At 36.6% G+C, this 12927-nt stretch overlaps 2 protein-coding genes and 1 non-coding gene across 3 annotated transcripts; 2 read left to right on the top strand and 1 right to left on the bottom strand.

The window, feature by feature from the left end:
* The first annotated feature begins 643 nt into the window (after window positions 1–643).
* On the top strand, window positions 644–2530 carry LOC113772587 (transcription termination factor MTERF4, chloroplastic-like). Its single transcript, XM_027317218.1, has one exon. The coding sequence runs from the start codon at window positions 915–917 to the stop codon at window positions 2472–2474; it is 1560 nt and encodes a 519-aa protein (XP_027173019.1). The 5' UTR covers window positions 644–914; the 3' UTR covers window positions 2475–2530.
* Window positions 2531–7552: 5022 nt separating this feature from the next.
* Window positions 7553–7681, bottom strand: LOC113772704. Its single transcript, XR_003468663.1, has one exon. It is a non-coding gene; the product is annotated as a U6atac minor spliceosomal RNA (small nuclear RNA).
* Window positions 7682–7764: 83 nt separating this feature from the next.
* LOC113771024 (transcription termination factor MTERF4, chloroplastic-like) lies at window positions 7765–8640 on the top strand. Its single transcript, XM_027315655.1, has one exon. The coding sequence runs from the start codon at window positions 7765–7767 to the stop codon at window positions 8638–8640; it is 876 nt and encodes a 291-aa protein (XP_027171456.1).
* The last annotated feature ends 4287 nt before the right edge of the window (window positions 8641–12927 follow it).

Here is a 12927-nt window from a genome sequence, read left to right as displayed (position 1 = left end):
GAGTATTTAAGTTCTATTACTTTTTCTTTCGTTGATTTCTAACTTTTCAATGGAATATATTTCGTTGGTACAATAGAAAGTAGTAGCTCTCTATTCCAAGTCAAAATGGTATGCTTTTGTCTCGGTTAGAATTAGGATTAGGGATACAAACGAGTTGAGTTGAATCGAATTTCGATCTAATCAAATCGAGTTTCAACATAATTTTACGAAACTCAATGAGTTCAAAATGTTAACCTCAACCTTGAACTCCACTCAAATTGGAGTTAAATTCTAGATAGAGCTCGATTTAAAAAAAAAATTTATTATTATTTTATTTTTAATAAAATAATAATTTTTTAATAAATAATAAAATATTTAAAAAATATATGTATTTTTATTATTAATATAAATATATACATTTATATATATATATATCATCGAGTTTAAATCGACTCTCAAGTTAATAAATTTAATATTTTTTATTTCGAAATCGACTTGATCTTGATTTCGATGTTGTTGATCGGACAGAACTCGAACCGCTCGAGAGCTCTGCTTGACCCGTTCGCGGCCCCAGTTAGGGCTAAGCAGCAAAAGGCCCACTTCCTACAAACTACGAAGGCATCACTTTCTCTTCTGAGTTCTGACGGAGCACCGATTACGAATTTAGTTGTACTAACCAAAAGAACTGAAAAACCGGAGCCGGGCAGGCCGGTGGGCTTCGGCAGTTTGGCTGTGGCTGTCTTCTATGACTCTCTTCGTTTCACGGTTCACTCTCTCTGCTCTGCCATTGCACCAAGTAGTTTCTCCCAGTCCTAATTCATCACTGCAATCCCAGTCCCGTAATCTTTCTTTCGCTTGGTGTAAGCATGGCTATCATTGATCTTTCTGCAAAAATGCACATTTACAACTCATTTGTCCATCTTTCCTGATCTCTGATGCTCTACTTCATTGCAAAGATGGCCTCAATCTTGAGAAGAAAACGACCTGTAACTTCATTTTTTCTTGACCTCCCAAAGAACAGTCCGTTTGCTTCAGAATCATTCCTTCGTAAACCCTCCCAAAACCCTCATCCTCTAACGCCATCTACCAGTTACCTGAACAATAATAGGGTTCAATTTATTAGGCCCTTTTCAACCAAATCTACTGCCAAATTCCCCGAATATCAAATGCCCTCTGTTACCTGGGCCGTGATACAGGGGCGCAAAGAGAAACTCGTCTCGCGTGTTATAATTTGTGACTACCTCAAGGGTATAGGCATAATCCCTGAAGAGTTGGAGGATCTAGAATTGCCATCTACCGTTGAAGTCATGCGCGAGCGTGTGGAGTTCTTGCAGAAGCTTGGACTCACCATTGACGATATTAACGAATACCCCTTGATGCTAGGTTGTAGCGTGAGGAAAAACATCATTCCTGTCTTGGGGTATTTAGAAAAAATTGGGATCCAAAGGCCTAAACTTGGTGAGTTTGTTAAGAATTATCCGCAATGCCTTCACGCTAGTGTTGTAGTCGAGCTTGTTCCGGTCATCAAGTTTCTGAGGGGGCTTGATGTTGAGAAGCAGGACATCGGTTATGTCTTGATGAAGTATCCCGAGTTACTGGGATTCAAGCTTGAGGGGACTATGAGTACTTCAGTGGCTTATTTAGTTAGTATTGGGGTTCATCCAAGGGATATTGGTCCCATGGTCACTCAATATCCCTACGTTTTGGGGATGAGAGTTGGGACGATGATTAAGCCACTTGTGGATTACTTGGTTTCTCTGGGGTTGCCGAAGAAGATTCTGGCTAGGATGTTTGAAAAGAGAGCATATTTACTTGGATATGACCTTGAGGATACTGTGAAACCAAATGTGGAGTGTTTGATTAGTTTCGGAATTAGACAGGAAGCACTTGCTTCAGTCATTGCGCAATACCCCCAAATTCTTGGATTACCTCTGAAGGCTAAATTGTCTTCCCAGCAGTATTTCTTCAACCTAAAGCTTAAGGTTGATCCTGATGGTTTCGCTCGTGTTATTGAGAAAATGCCACAGATTGTGAGTCTTAACCAGCATGTGATAATGAAACCTGTGGAGTTTCTTCTTGGACGCGCAGTTCCAGCAGAAGATGTAGCAAAGATGATTGTCAAGTGTCCTCAGCTAGTTGCTTTACAAGTTGGGCTCATGAAAAACAGCTATTACTTTTTTAAGAGTGAAATGGGCAGACCACTAAAAGAGCTCGTTGAATTTCCAGAATATTTTACTTATAGCTTAGAATCAAGGATCAAACCCAGGTTTCAGAGGTTGCAAAGCAAGGGGATAAGCTGTTCTTTGGCTTGGTTTCTCAACTGTAGTGACCAAAGATTTGAAGAGCGACTCCATGGGCATTACATTGAGGCAGAGAGTGCTGGTCCGTCATTTTTTATGGGTGGGAAGTTGGAGTTACCAGGAAATGAGATTGTATCAGAAGAGGAGGATGAGAGTGATGACGAAATACTTTATAGACGCACTGTCTCTTTGTAGTTTTTTTTTTTATCTATATTATCTCATCTATAATATTACTAAAGGATTCATTCTCATGTCTTTTGTTTCATTTCTTTTTTATGCTTTTTTTCTGTTCGTTATCACTTTCTTTCTTTTTTTGATGCTTGTTTCTGTTTATTACTGCAGAATGCTTCGAAGCCAAACTTCAGATGGTTTTGTCTTATACATTATTCTGTGATTAGCATTCATAAGTTGGCCATGTGTATTGTTGAACCCATTCTGCTTACATACTTGATTCACTGAAATCTTTTTCTTAGCACTTCCTGTTCTTCTCTGCTTTATCTTCTTTCTGTGCCATTTACACATCCTCTACCGCAACTGAGTACTCCTCAAATGAATAATCCAAGTAGCTTGCCTTAGCCTTAAAATAGTTTTCATACAGATGAAAAGTTTTTGAAGTCTGTTTGTATTAGCTGTTGGTTTTCTATTGATTGTCTCTTAAATTGTTGACTAAGATACTCTTTAAGTTTCAAGATGCAGCATGTTTGAGAGTAGAGCTCCGCTTGGATGGTGGATAAAATTGCAAGTAACCTGATCAAAAATGTTTCATATGCTTAAGGACAATGAGCATATGGATTGTTATTTGAAGGACATTAAGCTTGCAGTTACCAATCGAATTTCTACTTACTGAAGAAACATTCTTTCTTAGTAAACCTTGAAGGTGATTGAATGAAAGTTTTGGGGATCACTTATCTCATTTCTGATATTATGGAGGTGAGCAAGAATAAGTATCAGCAGCTAGTTTGATTTCCTGATCAATGAATCCTTATGATCGTTCTGCCTTATGGTGATAACATTGGACACTTTGTTGTTTGATACATGTGAAATTACATTCATAGTAGCTGGGGGTTCTCTTTTCTTTGCCAAAAAAATCATGTGTAATAGTGGCTTCTATAACAAATAAGCACTTGTTTCTCAGACTGAGGCAAGCAGTAACAGTTAGTTCATTCTTTTAGAATTTTGGCAAATTAATATCCTAAATATTTTTCTGTCTGGTTTCATCATTATTAAAGTGCAGCACATAGAGTCCTAGTGAAAAAGTCTGACTTATATTGCCTGCTCCAATCTGCTTCTCTTATGTCTCTTCTCCTTCTCTCCCCTATATAGCTCTGTACTAAAAGATGGATTTTCTGTGTTTTGTATTTGTGAAATCAAGTTCTCTTCTTTGTTGATCATGCATCACTGTCGTATGAATGCTGTTTGTGGATTTGTCTGCCTGATTCTTTTTTAGTTCCCACAGAAAAACCAGGAACTCATTCTGGAGGAGGAAGCCATACCTGAGATGTGCCCCAGGAAATTTCTTTTTGTTCTGTGATTTTAGACAAGGTAAAGCTTTCTACCACAAACTCAGACACATACAGGATGAAACCGTCACCACATATTTAACATATTTTAAAATGATTCTGTTTTGGTGATTATTTCGCTTTAAGTGTTCTCTGCTGATTTTATGCATTCTGTATGCATAAAATATTGAGGTAATGAAGATTTTGCTGAGGATGATTTGTAAGTTTTAGGTAGCGATGAAAATTATTCATTTCTTCTGGGATAATGGTAAGGAGAGATTGGTAGAGGGAAACACTGTAATTCCATTTCCTTAACCTCAGCCGAAAAAAAAATCTGAATTAGAGTGGTCCAATTATTCAACAATTCACTGATTTTAAAGTCTATGGACTTACCTTCAGATGCCCATAAAATAGTATCCTGTTGAACATGTTCCATCGTGGTGTTTCTTTGCAGTCTGTGTGGGAGAGTTAGTCCAGAAGTTAACTTGCAGTCAGACATTCCAGTAAAGGTCTCGAATTTTGTTTGGAGGATGATAAAGTTTAATTCTGCCTGTTGACAATATTTGAAGGAGGAAGAGTCTCTGATACCTTCTATATGAGGTTTCAGAGAGCCAATAATGCTTGTTTCCTCTGAGGGTGTGTTTGACCCTTTTGACTAGAATTTGAGTTCCCAATTCTAATCCCATTGTTTGATTGTAACTTTGGTTTGTTATGTTGGAACTCGTATTTAATTGGATATGTGTCTTTTCAACAAAACCAATCAACTATCTTTATTAAGTATTTTGACAAGTTAGCGTCACAAACTTGTTAATGCAGTACCCCTCTATCATCCTTTCGTTGCAAGTCTATGTTTTATCTGCAAATATCTGTTTTTAGATCCATTATCATATCAGATCTCAAGTCTCTCTCTCCCCCTCTCTGTCTCTCTCCCCCTCCCTCCTTCCCTCCCTCCCTTTAAGCCTTCCATCACAAATCTGTGCTTCTATGCAAATACCAATTTTACATCAATTATAATTTTTTACTCAAGCCAACTAGGAGTTGTGTTAGCACATTAATACTTTCTTATATTCTTTTCCTCCCCCTCTCTCTATATATATGCCCAATTCACAATGATCACCACTTGCAAAACCCTCTTTTTCCCTCCCTACTCAGCCTTTCAGCAGAAATCTGCATTTTCATGCAAATATCAATATTACATCAATTATCGTTTCTATCTCTAGTCAATTCTGATTCGTGTTGCTACTTTTATTATGTTGTTCTATTTCTTTCCTTCTCATAGCTCATTTCATTTTTGTCCCATATGAGTTAGGATCTTGGTGCAAGGGAAATTAGTGCAAGCTTTAAATGAATCTTTCTGGATTCAATTTTGAAGCCTAGGGGCAGTGGATGATTAGTGTTTTGCAATTTCTGATAATAAAAGGAACTCCTTTAATGTATGTCATTTAGTTCAACTTTACCTATGCAACTTTGCACTGATCAGATTTTTCATTTAGTGCTGTATTATACTTGCATGAAAGGCTACCAATGTACAAGGAGTTGTTTCTGTTATTATCATTTTTTTCTGTATTTTCTTTGATAACATTCTTAGTTTGCATATGAATTTTATTGACCATTGATATTTTTTGTGTTTAGTTAGTCTACCATTTACAAAGAATGTTGGCTTTATGTGACCGCACAGGTTTCTTGATTCATGAGCAATATAGCTAGTTCTTTGGGTCAATTTATTGTGTTGTTTTCTTGATCTATATCAGTTGTGCTTACTCAACTATCTCATGCTTGAAACAGTTCAAGGTATAGAGATGACTTTCGATTTTGCTTTAGTGCTAAGATCACTGGGATGGCTAAATATTTGTTTCTGAATATATGTGAATCAACAGCTTGTAAGTTGCTTCCAATCCGGCATGTATTCAATTTTAATTCAACAATTTGTTAAAAAGTCAAATTGACTTTTTCTAGGCCATTTCAAATGTAGATTTGGCAACCACTAGGAATTCATAAGCGTTGGTATTTACATCTTTTTTGACTCACTGTTCATTCAAAAAGCCCAAAACTTTTTTTTTTTTTTGTGTTCCAGGCCCTGACATAGAGAAATTTCCTGAATGCACAAGGCATTGTGGATACTAGACTTGCTTTACCAGCATTGAATGTTGGATTTTTGGGTACTATCCTTCTTCTATCAAAGGAATTTTTGGGTATTTTTATTGCTTGTATCTCTGTAGGTATTTGTTGAAGTGCAAGACTGGGTCTTTTGGTGATGTTCTAATTTGTACCCTTTTGGTTCTTTTAGTAGTCTTGAACTTGAAGTAATCTACAGGGATCGGCTGCTGATTAGTTTAGCATTTGCCTTAGTGATGTTGGATTTAGAGATTTGAGTATAATCTTTGCATATGGGCATAATGATGGAACTTCTTTGTGTGGTTCAGGTCATTTTGTCAAAAGCGGAATAGAAAAGAGTTCTCAGAGTTTTATTGTTTGTATTACAGACTCGTTTGAAATACGTTTGTTACTAGAAATGTCTAAGCTTTGACAGCATGATGTAGCAAAAGGTTTGTTTGAAATTCATTTGCCGATTGAAAAGCCTAAGCTTTAATGAGATAAACTGATGTAAGGCTTCTATGATATTGGACTGTTGATAACATCTTGGAATTGGGCTGTCAGGTTCTATGATTTGTCTGTGTAAATCAATTCATCTGATTTTTAAAAGAATAATTAAAACATAATAATTTAGCATTAGATAACGAGTACTTAATTATTTGTGGTAGCTCTCTTGACCTTCATGCTGCGTTGATCTTTTGGCTGTTCAGCTGCTCTGACCTCTCAAGTTGTTAGTTAACTTGCTGATATGTTTTACTCAGCATTTCCTTATGGTGTGCAATGTCTTCTTCTACCATCACAGGATTCCAGCAATTATTCTCAGGAATCTAAAGAGCACCGGGTGTGAAAGTTTCAAGGTGCTGATCGAAAAGTTACTCGAGGGAAAGAGATGCAGAGGAAGGGAAGATTCAGAGCTCCTTGACTTGTGTGACATTCTAGTGTATGTAACAAATTTTTTCACTCAATCTATCACAACTGCAACAGACATTGGAAGATTGATACTTGTGATTCAGCAAATGACAAGATTAATCTTGATAAGGGCTTCTATGTTCGATTCCGTTTGTAGATGGCCAAACTCTCTCGAGGTTCTTGAGTTAGTGGTAAGGGTTTCTCAGAATCTGCGTTTCACTCATTGTTTTTGCGTCCATTGCCCTTAATTGGGGCAAAGGGTTTGGTTGGATCAACATTCTAGATAGCAAGCAACTAAGAGCAGCTACACGCTAGACTATTGGCGGGAAGCTTTTTATTTGCCCTGCTTTCTTGTAGTAAGTTTTTTGTTGATAAACGAGGAATTGGATCTATTTCAAAACTCTCAAACTATCAACTTTCTTACTTATTTAAGTATCTCAAAATAAAATTATCTGTATTCCCGAATCGATGGGAGCTGAACTGCTATCAGACCAGACGAGTGCATTACGTATCCGTATGGATTTAAACCACTTAAAAGTGACAAGACACATGTTGTAACAAGAAACATTGAAGATTACGATAATCGGGTAGTGGCCAACAGCCTAAATAGCTGTTGATTTTTTTAACATTTAGTTAATATATGATTTTCTAAATAGGCATTTGTTGTTAAGCTGAAAAAATAATTGGCTGTTGGTTTTTCCAACAGTTAGTTAACATATGATTTTTCTAGATAGACATTTGTTGTTGAGCTGAAAAATTAAATAAAAAAAAAAAAAAATTGGGTTAGAGATCCACCGAAGTGGGTAGCCTTAACCGGATGTGTTGGTAACAGGTAAAGCCCGAAGGCTGTTCCCGTCCCTGTCGGGGGAGATGCCAACCATCTCTCCTTTCTACGAACACGGGCAAAGTTGGAGCATTAGGCTCTTTTATTCAGGTTGTCATCCGTTACTCCGTCCGATGTGGGATTCAAGCTTGAGGGGACTATGAGTACTTCAGTGGCTTATTTAGTTAGTATTGGGGTTCATCCAAGGGATATTGGTCCCATGGTCACTCAATATCCCTACGTTTTGGGGATGAGAGTTGGGACGATGATTAAGCCACTTGTGGATTACTTGGTTTCTCTGGGGTTGCCGAAGAAGATTCTGGCTAGGATGTTTGAAAAGAGAGCATATTTACTTGGATATGACCTTGAGGATACTGTGAAACCAAATGTGGAGTGTTTGATTAGTTTCGGAATTAGACAGGAAGCACTTGCTTCAGTCATTGCGCAATACCCCCAAATTCTTGGATTACCTCTGAAGGCTAAATTGTCTTCCCAGCAGTATTTCTTCAACCTAAAGCTTAAGGTTGATCCTGATGGTTTCGCTCGTGTTATTGAGAAAATGCCACAGATTGTGAGTCTTAACCAGCATGTGATAATGAAACCTATGGAGTTTCTTCTTGGACGCGCAGTTCCAGCAGAAGATGTAGCAAAGATGATTGTCAAGTGTCCTCAGCTAGTTGCTTTACAAGTTGGGCTCATGAAAAACAGCTATTACTTTTTTAAGAGTGAAATGGGCAGACCAGTAAAAGAGCTCGTTGAATTTCCAGAATATTTTACTTATAGCTTAGAATCAAGGATCAAACCCAGGTTTCAGAGGTTGCAAAGCAAGGGGATAAGCTGTTCTTTGGCTTGGTTTCTCAACTGTAGCGACCAAAGATTTGAAGAGCGACTCCATGGGCATTACATTGAGGCAGAGAGTGCTGGTCCGTCATTTTTTATGGGTGGGAAGTTGGAGTTACCAGGAAATGAGATTGTATCAGAAGAGGAGGATGAGAGTGATGACGAAATACTTTATAGACGCACTGTCTCTTTGTAGTTTTTTTTTTTTATGTATATTATCTCATCTATAATATTACTAAAGGATTCATTCTCATGTCTTTTGTTTCATTTCTTTTTTATGCTTTTTTTCTGTTCGTTATCACTTTCTTTCTTTTTTTTATGCTTGTTTCTGTTTATTGCTGCAGAATGCTTTGAAGCCAAACTTCAGATGGTTTTGTCTTATACATTATTCTGTGATTAGCATTCATAAGTTGGCCATGTGTATTGTTGAACTCATTCTGCTTACATACTTGATTCACTGAAATCTTTTTCTTAGCACTTCCTGTTCTTCTCTGCTTTATCTTCTTTCTGTGCCATTTACACATCCTCTACCGAAACTGAGTACTTCTCAAATGAATAATCCAAGTAGCTTGTCTTAGCCTTAAAATAGTTTTCATACAGATGAAAAGTTTTTGAAGTCTGTTTGTATTAGCTGTTGGTTTTCTATTGATTGTCTCTTAAATTGTTGACTAAGATACTCTTTAAGGTTCAAGATGCAGCATGTTTGAGAGTAGAGCTCCGCTTGGATGGTGGATAAAATTGCAAGTAACCTGATCAAAAATGTTTCATATGCTTAAGGACAATGAGCATATGGATTTTTATTTGAAGGACATTAAGCTTGCAGTAACCAATCGAATTTCTACTTACTGAAGAAACATTCTTTCTTAGTAAACCTTGAAGGTGATTGAATGAAAGTTTTGGGGATCACTTATCTCATTTCTGATATTATGGAGGTAAGCAAGAATAAGTATCAGCAGCTAGTTTGATTTCCTGATCAATGAATCCTTATGATCATTCTGCCTTGTGGTGATAACATTGGACACTTTGTTGTTTGATACATGTGAAATTACATTCATAGTAGATGGGGATTCTCTTTTCTTCGCCAACAAAATCATGTGTAATAGTGGCTTCTATAACAAATAAGCTCTTTTCTCAGACTTCTGAGGCAAGCAGTAACAGTTAGTTCATTCTTTTAGAATTTTGGCAAATTAATATCCTAAATATTTTTCTGTCTGGTTTCATCATTATTAAAGTGCAGCACATAGAGTCCTAGTGAAAAAGTCTGACTTATATTGCCTGCTCCAATCTGCTTCTATTATGTCTCTTCTCCTTTTCTCTCCCCTATATAGCTCTGTACTAAAAGATGGATTTTCTGTGTTTTGTATTTGTGAAATCAAGTTCTCTTCTTTGTTGATCATGCATCACTGTCGTATGAATGCTGTTTGTGGATTTGTCTGCCTGATTCTTTTTTAGTTCCCACAGAAAAACCAGGAACTCATTCTGGAGGAGGACGCCATACCTGAGATGTGCCCCAGGAAATTTCTTTTTGTTCTGTGATTTTAGACAAGGTAAAGCTTTCTACCACAAACTCAGAAACATACAGGATGAAACCATCACCACAGATTTAACAGATTTTAAAACGATTCTGTTTTGGTGATTATTTCGCTTTAAGTGTTCTTTGCTGATTTTATGCATTCTGGATGCATAAAATATTGAGGTAATGAAGATTTTGCTGAGGATGATTTGTAAGTTTTAGGTAGCGATGAAAATTATTCATTTCTTCTGGGATAATGGTAAGGAGAGATTGGTAGAGGGAAACACTGTAATTCCATTTCCTAAACCTCAGCCGAAAAAAAAATCTGAATTAGAGTGGTCCAATTATTCAACAATTCACTGATTTTAAAGTCTATGGACTTACCTTCAGATGCCCATAAAATAGTATCCTGTTGAACATGTTCCATCGTGGTGTTTCTTTGCAGTCTGTGTGGGAGAGTTAGTCCAGAAGTTAACTTGCAGTCAGACATTCCAGTAAAGGTCTCGAATTTTGTTTGGAGGATGATAAAGTTTAATTCTGCCTGTTGACAATATTTGAAGGAGGAAGAGTCTCTGATACCTTCTATATGAGGTTTCAGAGAGCCAATAATGCTTGTTTCCTCTGAGGGTGTGTTTGACCCTTTTGACTAGAATTTGAGTTCCCAATTCTAATCCCATTGTTTGATTGTAACTTTGGTTTGTTATGTTGGAACTCGTATTTAATTGGATATGTGTCTTTTCAACAAAACCAATCAACTATCTTTATTAAGTATTTTGACAAGTTAGCGTCACAAACTTGTTAATGCAGTACCCCTCTATCATCCTTTCGTTGCAAGTCTATGTTTTATCTGCAAATATCTGTTTTTAGATCCATTATCATATCAGATCTCAAGTCTCTCTCTCCCCCTCTCTGTCTCTCTCCCCCTCCCTCCTTCCCTCCCTCCCTTTAAGCCTTCCATCACAAATCTGTGCTTCTATGCAAATACCAATTTTACATCAATTATAATTTTTTACTCAAGCCAACTAGGAGTTGTGTTAGCACATTAATACTTTCTTATATTCTTTTCCTCCCCCTCTCTCTATATATATGCCCAATTCACAATGATCACCACTTGCAAAACCCTCTTTTTCCCTCCCTACTCAGCCTTTCAGCAGAAATCTGCATTTTCATGCAAATATCAATATTACATCAATTATCGTTTCTATCTCTAGTCAATTCTGATTCGTGTTGCTACTTTTATTATGTTGTTCTATTTCTTTCCTTCTCATAGCTCATTTCATTTTTGTCCCATATGAGTTAGGATCTTGGTGCAAGGGAAATTAGTGCAAGCTTTAAATGAATCTTTCTGGATTCAATTTTGAAGCCTAGGGGCAGTGGATGATTAGTGTTTTGCAATTTCTGATAATAAAAGGAACTCCTTTAATGTATGTCATTTAGTTCAACTTTACCTATGCAACTTTGCACTGATCAGATTTTTCATTTAGTGCTGTATTATACTTGCATGAAAGGCTACCAATGTACAAGGAGTTGTTTCTGTTATTATCATTTTTTTCTGTATTTTCTTTGATAACATTCTTAGTTTGCATATGAATTTTATTGACCATTGATATTTTTTGTGTTTAGTTAGTCTACCATTTACAAAGAATGTTGGCTTTATGTGACCGCACAGGTTTCTTGATTCATGAGCAATATAGCTAGTTCTTTGGGTCAATTTATTGTGTTGTTTTCTTGATCTATATCAGTTGTGCTTACTCAACTATCTCATGCTTGAAACAGTTCAAGGTATAGAGATGACTTTCGATTTTGCTTTAGTGCTAAGATCACTGGGATGGCTAAATATTTGTTTCTGAATATATGTGAATCAACAGCTTGTAAGTTGCTTCCAATCCGGCATGTATTCAATTTTAATTCAACAATTTGTTAAAAAGTCAAATTGACTTTTTCTAGGCCATTTCAAATGTAGATTTGGCAACCACTAGGAATTCATAAGCGTTGGTATTTACATCTTTTTTGACTCACTGTTCATTCAAAAAGCCCAAAACTTTTTTTTTTTTTTGTGTTCCAGGCCCTGACATAGAGAAATTTCCTGAATGCACAAGGCATTGTGGATACTAGACTTGCTTTACCAGCATTGAATGTTGGATTTTTGGGTACTATCCTTCTTCTATCAAAGGAATTTTTGGGTATTTTTATTGCTTGTATCTCTGTAGGTATTTGTTGAAGTGCAAGACTGGGTCTTTTGGTGATGTTCTAATTTGTACCCTTTTGGTTCTTTTAGTAGTCTTGAACTTGAAGTAATCTACAGGGATCGGCTGCTGATTAGTTTAGCATTTGCCTTAGTGATGTTGGATTTAGAGATTTGAGTATAATCTTTGCATATGGGCATAATGATGGAACTTCTTTGTGTGGTTCAGGTCATTTTGTCAAAAGCGGAATAGAAAAGAGTTCTCAGAGTTTTATTGTTTGTATTACAGACTCGTTTGAAATACGTTTGTTACTAGAAATGTCTAAGCTTTGACAGCATGATGTAGCAAAAGGTTTGTTTGAAATTCATTTGCCGATTGAAAAGCCTAAGCTTTAATGAGATAAACTGATGTAAGGCTTCTATGATATTGGACTGTTGATAACATCTTGGAATTGGGCTGTCAGGTTCTATGATTTGTCTGTGTAAATCAATTCATCTGATTTTTAAAAGAATAATTAAAACATAATAATTTAGCATTAGATAACGAGTACTTAATTATTTGTGGTAGCTCTCTTGACCTTCATGCTGCGTTGATCTTTTGGCTGTTCAGCTGCTCTGACCTCTCAAGTTGTTAGTTAACTTGCTGATATGTTTTACTCAGCATTTCCTTATGGTGTGCAATGTCTTCTTCTACCATCACAGGATTCCAGCAATTATTCTCAGGAATCTAAAGAGCACCGGGTGTGAAAGTTTCAAGGTGCTGATCGAAAAGTTACTCGAGGGAA

Source organism: Coffea eugenioides, chromosome 5, assembly GCF_003713205.1.
Source record: "Coffea eugenioides isolate CCC68of chromosome 5, Ceug_1.0, whole genome shotgun sequence".
NCBI lineage: Eukaryota > Viridiplantae > Streptophyta > Magnoliopsida > Gentianales > Rubiaceae > Coffea > Coffea eugenioides.
This window is presented reverse-complemented; position numbering and strand designations above follow the sequence as displayed.